Source organism: Pleuronectes platessa, chromosome 1 (genome assembly GCF_947347685.1).
Source record: "Pleuronectes platessa chromosome 1, fPlePla1.1, whole genome shotgun sequence".
Lineage (NCBI taxonomy): Eukaryota > Metazoa > Chordata > Actinopteri > Pleuronectiformes > Pleuronectidae > Pleuronectes > Pleuronectes platessa.
The window spans coordinates 1,214,727-1,227,203 of NC_070626.1; the positions used below are offsets into that span (position 1 = coordinate 1,214,727).

At 40.9% G+C, this 12,477-nt stretch overlaps 1 protein-coding gene and 1 long non-coding RNA gene across 4 annotated transcripts in view; one reads left to right on the forward strand and one right to left on the reverse strand.

The window, feature by feature from the left end:
* The first annotated feature begins 104 nt into the window (after positions 1-104).
* LOC128436619 (uncharacterized) lies at positions 105-5,852 on the forward strand. The gene is made up of 2 exons (XR_008338096.1): positions 105-339; positions 4,726-5,852. It is a non-coding gene; the product is annotated as an uncharacterized LOC128436619 (long non-coding RNA).
* A 4,750-nt stretch (positions 5,853-10,602) lies between these two features.
* The window catches only part of spg21 (SPG21 abhydrolase domain containing, maspardin), a 65,891-nt gene continuing 64,016 nt past the window's right edge, over positions 10,603-12,477 (reverse strand). For all 3 annotated transcript variants that reach the window (XM_053418396.1, XM_053418385.1, XM_053418391.1), the window contains one exon: positions 10,603-11,187. In XM_053418396.1, the coding sequence (XP_053274371.1) occupies positions 11,071-11,187 (117 nt within the window). In that variant the 3' untranslated portion in view covers positions 10,603-11,070. The remainder of the gene's footprint in view (positions 11,188-12,477) is intronic.

Consider the following 12,477-nt stretch of genomic DNA (forward strand, 5'->3'; position numbering starts at 1 on the left):
GTGTTGAGCACGGGTAACACAAGACAAGTCCTGCATCAAACCAATCAGAATAGTGTTGTGTGTTGATGATGCAGTGGGGCAAGCTCAAATCGTGGCGGCGGCAGCTCGTAGAGGCACTTCCGGTCGCCACCGAAAGTGAGTTGTAAAGGCAGTTGCCGCGATTTGAGGCTGGTAGAACCTAAAGATCCGAATTTAAACCCAATATTATAGGATTTAGAAAGAAAACTGGAAGTTGGGATAGTTCTCTCGAACAGAATATATATGTGGTAACACAGAGGATTAGATCCAAACTTTCAAAAACATTACACAGAACATTTCACTCTATTTATTGAAATGAAGGTACGTACAGTATTCTCTTTTTGTTGTTGTTTTTTCCACAAAGAATCCAAGGTTGTCAAATGATGCTAAACAATGGAATGTGATACACATACACATTAGCATGATGAAATAGATTAATTTAACTGTATTAGTTTTTCCTTTATGTAACACAACTGCTTAACACACATAAACAAGAATTTCAAGCAAAGATATTTAATTTGTTATTGTCAACTGTTTATTTAGCAATTATACTGTCAGTTTTGGGAGAGGAAGACTTTTGATCAGGGTAATACTGATGAACATGCAAGAGATGGTGTTAATCTTCAGATGGATTCCAAGTCTTTTAAGCAGAAGACAGAGAAAGGGAAGAATTCACAATTTGTACTGTGAGCATGATATATTAATCAGTTATTTCAATGTTTCTCCTTAATTGTCATGGCAGACAAAATTCAATTATCCAGCGACATAAAAAAAATCCTGTCTGTGCCCAGAACTTTAGCTGAGAAGCAGATATTCCTTACAGAGTATATTTCCGAGAGGTGAACTAATAAGGATATATATACACCGAATGAAGTTTTACTACAAGTTTTACATTTACAGAAACAAATGACTGGGTAAGTCAGTGATATACCAGTAATCTTTAGCTGTTTGATTCAAGCCTGCATGAATTAAGTGTATAACATATATATAAAAAATGTAAAACTGGCATCTTAAACTCCATTCAAGTTTTCCTTCTTATGTTTTTGGGAGAGGAAAAACCCTGAAAACGTCACTGAAAACACAAGAATGAAACTTCATAGGAGTTTAAGATGCCAATTTTACAATTCTCCTTTTCAGGTTTTGATTTAGTGGTTGCAAAGCGAGAACATGTGCCGTTACCAAGCGAAATCTGGGTTTCTGAAGGGTATATCTTCCAAGGATATCAACACGTACATTTCTCTGAATTTTTAGTAAGCATGTACATGTATATGGTAACTCAAAGGCAACACCCGATGGTATAAGCAGCACAGCATTCACAAACATCAGAACTTCATATAATATAACAATATATTATAATAATATACTAAAATTAATTCTGGGTCACGGATAAGCGGTCCAAAACAGTTCACAGTATGAAATATTAAAATAGTAAACATAAAGAACAATAATAAAATGTAATTTAGCCATCCACAAAATACATAATGTGAGTGTCACTCTTCAGTACATAATGATGTGCATTTATCAAGCTCTAGCTGAAGATATTTACCATTCGTTATTAGACATTAACAATTATGCAGAAGGCTCTGGATTGATCCCCTTATCGTTATTTTTTTATAAAATCAGTGACATACACATTGTGTATTTCTGAAAATAAAGATTAGATGGTAAAGCTTTGAGTGTTAAAGACAGCATTTGCTGTTTTAAAATGTAATCTATGCATTGATGATAAAAGTTACTGTAAATGTTTAGAAGTTAGAAGTGTTAGCTGGTAGCAAGATCAATCTAGATTAAATGCTTTGACCACACTTTCTCCTTTACAGCAGGAGAGCATTATTTTAAGGGACACCATGGCTGGAGCTGACTGGTGCCGTAGGACATGTTTTCAAGGACAACATAACCTTTCCACTGTCCTTGTGATGAATGAAGAGTAACAAGCCTAATCATTACAGGAACTGCAAAGCTGGGAAGGTGATCAGGATGAACATTCTCATGCTGACCTTTTCACCTTTGAGTTCCAAAAACCAGAAGACTATCTGAAGTTTCTTCCGATTTGAGGAATAGTGATTTACCATTGTGGACCTATGCAGCAGTCACAGGGTATCAACTAAATTATTGAATGATGAATTAGAGAACTTAAAGATGTTAACAACAACCACACATGTCTTCATACACGACAAATATTCTTTTTAAGTGGCTTTTAATGACAGTTAGACATAAAAAATGTGTAAGTAGTTGCCTTTTATTTTTTATGTTGGTGTTATTTGTCTAAAAGCAGATCATAATAACTAAAATAAAGCACTATATTATAGAATTGTCTATTGTAATGACTTCTTGTGTCAGTGATGGTAATTGTTAATAATGGAACCTTAACCCTAGAACACTAACGTACAATTAGTAACACCATCACTAACGTCGGGTATATTTTACCCGATATAATATACTCGATAAAAATACTTCTCATCAAAATATATTAATGAACAACAATACATTGCAATTTGAAGTACTCTTCTTTTATTTTCCCCGGTACAACATCTCATAAAATGAAAAAAATATATCATGGGTGGACCTTATAAAAATGCTCTAAAATTTGTGAAAAATTAGGGAGTCGTTAAAGAAAAATTCCAAATAGAAAAAAGCGAAGAGCTCGGAACTTGTTCTTCGGTCCAGCCGTTCCTGGGACATGTCCGGTGAAGGCACAGTCTCCCTGCATAATTTACAACTTATATTATATTCAACAATATTTTACCCTCTATCACTAACGTCTGGTGAAAGTCTCTGAACACGTGCCTATTGACCAGCTTCTGACCATCATCATTTCAGACAGAGTAGTAGTGTCATAGCAAATTAGATTTGTTTTATTTAACTCATTGAAAAAAAAACAGGGCTCCAGTTTCAGTCATTAAGCATCATGTTCATACCATATTTGTGTCTACCGGATTGTTATACATCATTTTCCAACACAGTAACAGCTAAACTCTCTATCTACATCTAAAAATGATGCCTGGATAAAGGTCATTACGATCAGCCAGCACAATACAGAATACGTCAAATTTGATCCACCATTACGATCTCTTATACGCAATCCACAGATCGTAATCCATGATATGGCCATAGCTGCGGCCCTGGATCTGCGGGCAATAAGGCAAAGGGACTCCTGGAAGGGGTCAAGTCAGAAACATGTATTGATGAGATATGAATTACTTTGATAAGATGATGATTTGAGAAGCTGGAAAGAGAAGCTCCGTGTGTCAGGTATCATAAATTCCCTTTGCACCTTAGCGTCATCAGGTGTTTTTGCCTTTTAATTAATGATAATGGCCGAACTTGAGGGTACACTGAGGCTCAGGGTACTGGTTTGTATGGCAGTACTATGAAAGCCCTGTGGCCCACTCAGTAGATCAGATATCTCTATGCCTTCTTAAACTAAACGCTTCCCATTTCAGAACACAGGACAAGTTACGTTCTGCCGCACTAATTAACGCATACCGCAAGTTGATGTTATCGACCTTCTAGACCTATAGCAGCATAACTAAAAGCAGGTCTAGGACAAGCCTGGACCAGGTCTATCTATTGGCTTTATCAAAAAGGAAGGGTTAAAGCCTACTCTTAAACATACAGATGGTGTCTGCTTCCCGAACTGAAAGTGAGAGATATTCCACAGGAGAGGGGCTTGATGGCTGAAAGCTCTGGCTCCTATTCTACTTTTAGAGACTTTAGGGACGACAAGTAAGCCTGAATTCTGGGAGCGGAGTGCTCTAGTGGGTTGATAAGGTACTAACAGCTCTTTAAGGTAAAAAGGCGCTATATTATTAAGGGCCTTGAAGGTGAGGAGGAGGATTTTAAATTCTATTCTAGATTTAACTGGAAGCCAGTGTAGCGATGCCAATACTCCCCTCCTCCCTCCTTCACGAGATAGAAGCGCCCAGATTTTTAGCTATCCATTACCTCTGTAGAAATATGGCTACTGGAGACAAAGAAAAAACTTTTACGTTTTAGCGACCCTCCGAAGAGGCACAAGCTCTCACGGTGTTGTTTAGGGAAGGCTCTCTGCTCTGGTTTCGCCTTCTTTGGTACTTGTCCCTCCGTGTTTCAGCAGTTCCCTGCTCCATCTCTCCACCAGTTTCGGGGGCCTTGGCCTGAAAAACGTTGAAGACCCCCGCCTTAGACCAACTTCTCTGTAACACTATGTTTTTACTGGTATAAATTACACTTGAAATCTCAGATTCTCATCAGATAGATCGCAGCGCTGACACGATCCGAGACTTGGGTCTTGTTCCCTCCGTCTCACCCGTCCTAATGGGGAGGTTGAGGTTGGAAACTATTCTTCCAAGAGGATCAGTCAACCGCTGACGCCGAGTCCAGATCCGTCCAGTCGTGCGATCCCACTTCTGACTCCAAGTTGTGACGGAAATCTGGATATTCAAGAGGCTGGAAACAACAAAGTTATCTATGTGTATTTAATAAGGGGATTTCTGCAGAAAGGATCAACACAGGGAAACCACAAGGATCTCAGAGTGATGATGAAGAACAGTCAAAAGCTCAGGTCTTATATAGCAGGACTTAGGGCTGTCCTTCTGAACCAATCCAGAGAGGTTCCATAAGTGGGGGAAGGAGAGGATTATAAACATTAACAGCTGATTCACATGTGTTTCCTTATGTCACAGTTCTCTGTGCCTCCAATGCCCCTCTTCTCTCCTTTTCCCTCAGGTGCAGCTCATCTCTTTAGATGACTCGGCGGAGGCTCACCAAGGAGCGCACCTGCACTCATCAACCTCCTGCTATATCTACCCTGGCTGTGCGCCGAGTCATTGCCAGTTCGTCCTTGGCACTACCGTGGTAGATACTCGATCTCGGCCCCTCAGTCTATTTCTCCTGTTGCGTATATCTCGTAACCCCATGTTTGTTTCTCCTGTCCTCCACGACCCCGTCATCTTGTCGTCCCTAAATTCTCTAAAAAAAGAGTAGGAGCCAGAGCTTTTAGCCATCAAGCCCCTCGGCTGTGGAATAATCTACCACTTTCAGTTCGGGAGGCAGATACCATCTTTTCATTTAAGAGTAGACTCAAAACCTTCCTTTTTGATAAAGCTTATAGTTAGAGCTAATTAGTGCGCCAGAACGTTACTTGTTCTATTTTATGACACATGACACACGGAGGTTCTCTTTCCAGCTTCTCCTTCCTCTTCTCCATCCCTATCCCCCTTCCCCGGAATCCCTTTGCTTTATCACCCGCAGATCCAGGGCCTCTGTGGCCGCACCATGGATTGCGGTTTGTGGATCGTACACCGGGGGTTGCGGTGGTGGATCCATTGTGGCGGATTCTGGGCTGATCGTGGTGCTGGTGGCGGACCCTGTGTCGCGTTGGCATTGGGCACGGGCGGTGGACCAGGACCGCGGTGGTGGCTTGTGATGGGTCCTGGTGGGCGGCGGTGGACGGTGACTGAGGACTGGGGTGGCGTCTGGTCTGGATGGTGGATCGTGGTCTAGATGGTTGCTGAGCATGGACTTTGCTTGCAGCAGGACTGCTTGGCATGTCATGTTGGGGTTGTCCTTCGGGATGTCTACCCTCATCAAATGCTGCTAGAGACTTTGATTATTGATGATGTTTTCCTGCACGTGGCATCTATTGCACTTCTGTCCGTCCTGGGAGAGGGATCCCTCACATGTGGCTCTCTCTGAGGTTTCTACATATTTTTACCCTGTTAAAAGGGTTTTTAGTAGTTTTTCCTTACTCTTGCTGAGGGTTAAGGACAGAGGATGCCACACCCTGTTAAAGCCCTATGAGATGAATTGTAATTTGTGAATATGGGCTATACAAATAAAATTTGATTGATTGATTGATTGTTGTTTTAATATTATATTAGCCTACAGTATACTTGTTGTTTCACTGAATTCTTACCATAATACTTACGTGATGATGGAATTCATTGTATGGCTGATGAACCTAATCTCAGGATTTTTCAAACCCAACATTCTCCTGCATGCACTCCCTCCTTGTCCATTGACCACAAGCATGTCTAACTTTTTGAGAAGGGCCTCAAGACATTGATAATTAAGTCTTATGAAAACTGTCAGTTTTCTTCGAACACCATGTTAGTGGCGTGGCATCAAAGTTCAGGGAGTCACTGTGACACACGTAATTGCTATAACTTCAGTGTTCTTTGGTTAATCTCCTCACACTACATATGTGTGACGACAGCCCCCCGCTGAAAGCATTCATATATTTTAAGGAATAGCATCCCCTAAAGCCCCACTATTGTCTCAAATGTACAAAACTAGTAGGAACATGCTTCATTCCATTACGAACAAACAAATATTTTGGATCGATATGGTACATCAAACAAGAAGTCAGCTATTTTGAAGTAAGTGGCCATTTTTGACGATTTATTCTGTACATGAGGTATTTTTAAAGAACTCCTCCTAGAGCTTTCATCTGTTCCACTTCAAAGTGTTGTTGTTAAGTTCATCTTAACAACATGGAGTTTCAAAATAAGTCAGGGTTTTAGTGTACGTCAAATGCTGTGACTGGAGTAAGATTTTGAGGATTGGCCAAAAAAGAGGGTAAGGGTTAGGGTTAGCCTCAAACTCCGTTCACATGATCACAGTTCGGGCCTGATCAGGGGCCGTATTCACAAAGGATTTTAGGGCTAAAAGTAGGTCCTAACTGGCGAATTTAGGAGTAACTCCTAAAAATAATGGGCGTGTCACTCTTAAATGTAGGACTCCTAACTTTTTTCACTAAGAGCAATTCACAAAGTATTTTAGGCCTAAAAGTAGCACCTAAGTCAAGGAGAGCTTAAAAGTCCTCAAGAGGACTCCTAACTCACTAAGACCTATTCACAAAGAATCCTAAAATGGCTGCGAGACGAAATGCTTTGGAGACAATGGAAGACCGTGAGTTAATCAAGAGATATAGGCTAAATCGTGAGGGTATTCAACTTGTTGTGGACTTAGTGCGGGATGCAATAACATCCCCGACTAACAGGAATAATCCCATTAGTCCCGAAATAAAATGTTTAGTAACACTACGTTATTTAGCAACAGGGAAAATGCAACTTTGCAATGCCGACGATTTAGCAATATCACAACCATCAGTCAGCCGTGCCATAAACCAAACTATCAACGCGCTAGCTAGACCACATATCATCCAACAGTTTATCCGGTTTCCTTTGGACATTCAACAATTACACAGGATCAAAGCCAACTTCATGGCGATTGCAGGTATGCCCGGTGTGGTCGGTGCTATTGACGGGACGCACATAAAAATAATTGCTCCATCAAAAGATGAGGACGTGTTCGTCAATAGGAAGAAAGTGCATTCCATCAACACGCAGGTTGTTTTTGATGCAAATTTCAACATACTGGATGTTGTTGCAAAGTGGCCTGGAGCTACCCATGATTCGCGCATTTTAATGGAGAGCGGTCTGAGGCAGCTTTTTGAGAGGCACCATGTACCAGTTGGGTGTCACTTGCTGGGTGACAGTGGCTATCCCTGCAAGACGTGGCTTTTGACACCCTACCTCAATCCACAACCGGGAGCACAGCTAAAGTATAACATGTAAGTGATTACGCAGATTACGCTTAGTCCTATGCGTAAAACACATCGTATTGGCTCTTTGACGCCTTTTATTTGTTAAATCCATATTTATTATTGTTTACCGTTTTCCTCCATATATGTTAGAGCACACAAACATACACGAAATGTTGTAGAGAGAGGAATTGGGCAGATGAAACGTCGGTTTCATGTACTCCACGGCGAAATACGCCTCACCCCAGAGAGGGCAAGCACAGTCATCACTGTATGTGCCATTCTACACAACCTCTGCAAGCGGAGGAACATTCCACAGCCAGACGATGATGACGATGAAGAGGACGATGACCCCGATGATGATGATGATGGCGCTCGACAACATGACAATGAATTTGGCCGTGTGGAACCGAGTGGACTGGCATTTAGGGATCACTTTGTGAATACACATTTTAGGTATTGTTGGCACATTTTAACACCTTGGCACAAATCAGTCAACACACATGTGTAGTTCATAACATTTATTTTTTCAATTTTTCAACTTTTCGATCTTAAGACTGTAATATTCTGTCTTCATTTTTATTAGCCACTCTTTCGCTTTGAGGACCTTTCTTTGCCTTTTTAAAACCCTCATTTCCATCCTCAATTTCTTCTCGTACAGTGAACTGGTACCAGCAGCAGGAGGGAGAGGAGAGCCAGTGGGTGCACCAAGAGGGAGAGTTGGAAGAGAAAGGGGTGGAAGAGGAAGAGCTGTGAGAGGAGGTGCAGCTGGGAGAGGAAGAGCTGTGAGAGGAGGTGCTGCTGGAAGAGGAAGAGCTGGCAGAGGAAGGGCTAGGAGGGGGAGAAGAGGAAGAGCTGTGTGATGTGATGCTGCAGCTGGACTTTCATCTTCATTTCTCCTGTGGGGAATATATATATATTTAATTTGTAACACATTTTTGGGAAGTGGGTTGACCAGTTGCACATTGTAATTCTTCTGTAAATATTAAACAGAAAGGTTTTTCATGAAGCCTTTTGAAATCATTGCATGCATACCCCTCAATCTCCTTTAGCAACTCGACTGCAGGATCAGCTGCACCCTGAAGGCCAGTAATGCTTGCGTCCGAGCCTAGGACGGCGTACACCACCGATGCGACCGGGGACAACGGCTTTGGTGCAGATCCTCCTCCAACAAATTAAATTTCAGTTTCATTCACGTTTCATATCACTGTAGCCTTTGTTAATTGTAAATTTAAGACATGCAAATGCATTTCCCAAATGAATGCAAGCAATGATAATAATGGACTTACCTGTAGCCGCAACAGCTCTTTTATAGTCGGCAATCTCAAACCTACACTGTGATTGCAGGGCATACCAACGTCTTTCGCAATCGTCGGTAGAGCGACAAACAGCAGGGAAGGAAGCATTTATGTTTACGCATATTTCTTCCCATGCCTCCCGCTTCTTCTTACTGGTCACTCCAGCCCCGAATCTACCCTTTATTACCCCCCTCCGCTCCAGCACAAACTGGGCAAGTAGTAACAATTGGTCCTGGGACCAATTGGCCTTTCGCTTGCGTTTCACGTTTTCAACATCCATCATGATAGGGGGACTTGAACGGCGGTATGGGCTGTTATTTAAAGTGTTTTAAGTGCTGAAAAATGCTCATTGGATAGTATTTTGCAGGGTGCTTTTAATTGCCTCCTTGATTGAAAGCAATTTACGTATTTTTATTGTTTGCTTTCTCTCTCTCTCTTGAACGTGCAGGCTACAACGTCATTATCGTGGTCTGCACAAACTTGTCATCATGCGTGTATTCTGCTAACTGCACTGTCCATAACTACTTCATAGGAATTCATTTCTAGCCTAGTCTATTTCCTTGTTTTTCGGTAATTTAGTGGGCTCGTCTGAACAACCAATCACCGCACTGACCGCTTCTAAACTCGTGCACGAGAATCAACGTCATCCATAGCAACGGCGCGTCACTCTTAGTTCACTCTTAGTGATTTATCCTTAGTAAGAGTAGGTCTCAAAGGCTTTGTGAATAACTTTTAAGAAAAAACTCCTACGTAAAATGTTTTAGCGCGAGTTAGGAGCACTCCTAGCGCTAAGATAAAATCCTTTGTGAATACGGCCCCAGATCTATATGTCAATATTCACTAATCATTACAGCACCATCTGCTGCCGAAAGGAAGACAGATGTTTTATACTTTGATGCACTGCTCCTGGCTGCTTTACAATGTACAGCTCAAATTAGCTCAGACAAGACATAAGACCTTCTTGATACTTCATGCGAAGAATTGTGACATTTCCTCAAACTATGTAAACATTGAGGTGCAGCGAAGGTTGATCCTTTTGTCAAAGGAGACAAATTAATCATAACCATTGCATTGTCCAATCAGACTCAAAGTTGTCTCACATGATCAGAGTCCAGGTCTGAACCGCTCTATGAGTCTGTATCTAGAGTTATTGATACCGCCATCTACTGGCAACAGGAAGTCAGCCTCATTTTACAACTTTAATTTGATTTACATAAAATGTTCACTGTGTGGTCTGCTCTTAATGGCTTGGATTGTAATGCGTGACTACTGGGCTTGGTCCAGCGCTGCATGACAGATGAAGGAAGTGACGTGTTTATCTTTCCAGCTGTGCATATTACATGCACAACACGGTGTTGTTTCGCCCTGTCCCTGTCCGTACTCCCCTGTGGCAGCTTCAAGCACAGAGTTCTAAAGTCCTCGGGCCTGCACAAAGTTGCTCGCAGCCCTAGTTTTCTTCTTTTAAAAAAAAAAGTTAAGTTACTTCAATTGTATTGGATTTGGCTGCAATGCTGTTTACCCCTGAAACTCCAAAATTGCTTTGTGGTCTCAAACGCTTCACCCACCCCTTCATTGACATAGTGGTGACTAGAAAATAGGTGAATTTAAATTTTTCATTAAACTATCCCTTTAAGGACAGGGGAGGCCACACCTTTTTAAGCCCTTGGAGGCAAACTGTCATTTGTGAATATGAGCTAAACACATCAAATTAGATCATTATCACTAAAACCAAATGGTGCTGCTATCATCAATAACATAACATCTGTATCACATTATTTATTTTCAGAATAACAACCAGTTTGACAAACATAATTCAGCTCATCTCTGTGAAATTAACAACTGCACAACATGTGAAATTCAGATTTTAACTGTTAAGGTGCAAAATGAATGGGGAAAAAAATAGTATCACTGATTTAAACAGACTTTCAGATATATATATCTGCATTTTAAATGTAGTTCTTTTATCTGTTAAACCGTTTTACTGCTGGTAATGTTAACCACAGAATGTGTTTAACACACAAACCAGTTCAGGCAATATATGCATACAAGTGTAAGTCCACATAAGGCAAGTACTCATTATCAAAATATGCTTCATCTGTCAAATAATAATATTCTCATTTGACCTGATGGTTAAATATCGAGTTCTGTCGAAAATCGGGAGAACAATCTGTGAATAGAGACAGAAATTGCTGGAAATATTTATAATGAAAAAGCTATAAGGTAAATGTCTCATTGGACATCTTCAGAGTCCTGGTTACTGCTCTCCTGCACCTCCAGCTCCTCAGCGCTCACCATTTCAGGACTGATAGCAGCATATCTTGTCCCGTGGAACTGACGAAGGTGAATCTGAACATAAACAAGTGATATCATTTAAAAAGTTAAAACAATATCTCATACTAGACAGAAAGTGCTACAGTATCAATGAGTCACGAAGGGTAAATCTGAATATTTGAGTAAGAAAAAAAAAACTTAAGAGTCAGGATTCTTATAATTGAGTGATTCAAAGAGTTAATATTTGTTGGAAATAATCTAGCAACAGTTTGTCAGGGCTCAAGGCAGCACCTGACAAGCCTGCAGCATACACGTGCTACACATGGGTGAAAGTAGTTACTTTTTTTCTATATGATCTTTTTACCATCATTATCTGTGGATTTTTTTTAACAAACTATGGTCACTGTACTTTAAAAAACTTCCACTCATCTGTGATCAGGACAAGAGCAATATATTTCATTTCTAATAACTAGTACCCAGATCTGTAAGATAACAACAATTATCATTATTATTATTATTAACCATAATACTAATTATTAATTAATTATTATATGAATTGTTGCTGATATCATTAATAACATCTTTACACTCATATTGTTTTCATTGTTAGTAGTCAGAGCGGAAGCCTGATTGTGCACAAGTGTTCCAGGTCCATCTCTCTCTTCCCCCCATTCCCTCTATCTCTTCTCTCCACTCTTTTACAACCATGTCTCCTCTCCATTTTCACCCCAACTGGTCGAGGCAGATAATAATTGAGCCTGGTTCTCCTAGAGTTGTTTTTTCCTTCCACAGTTGCCGAAGTGCTGCTCATTATGGCAACTGTTGGGTTTCTCTATACATTTTAAGGTCTTGACCTTCTATGTAAAGCCTTTAGATAATGTATATTATGATTTGGCGCTATACAAATACAATTTAATTGAATCCACAAACCTAAAGGGTGGCGGTTTCAGTCTCCATTCGGTATGCCTAAACCTTTTTTAGCATGATAATGAACTCCAACCTTTCCCTAAAAGCATCTTCACTAGTGTGTGATATGAGACAGAGAAAGTGCTGCACATTCCGGCTGAGGAAACGTGAGAACCGGGCCTCCTCTACCGAGCATTCTTCTGGCTAATGTCCAGTCCCTGGACAACAAGCTGGACGAACTTCGTAGCAGGATGGCTTTTCAACGGGACATTAAGTTTTGTAATGTGTTGGTTTTCACGGAGACTTGGCTCGACCCCTCGATCCCGGACTCCGCCATTGTTCCTGATGGGGTCTCCATTCACCGCTAGGACCGGACAACAAACTCAGGTAAGAGTAAGGGAGGGGATGTCTGCTTCATGGTGAATAATCTTTGGTGCTCTGATGTGAGGATTATGCCGA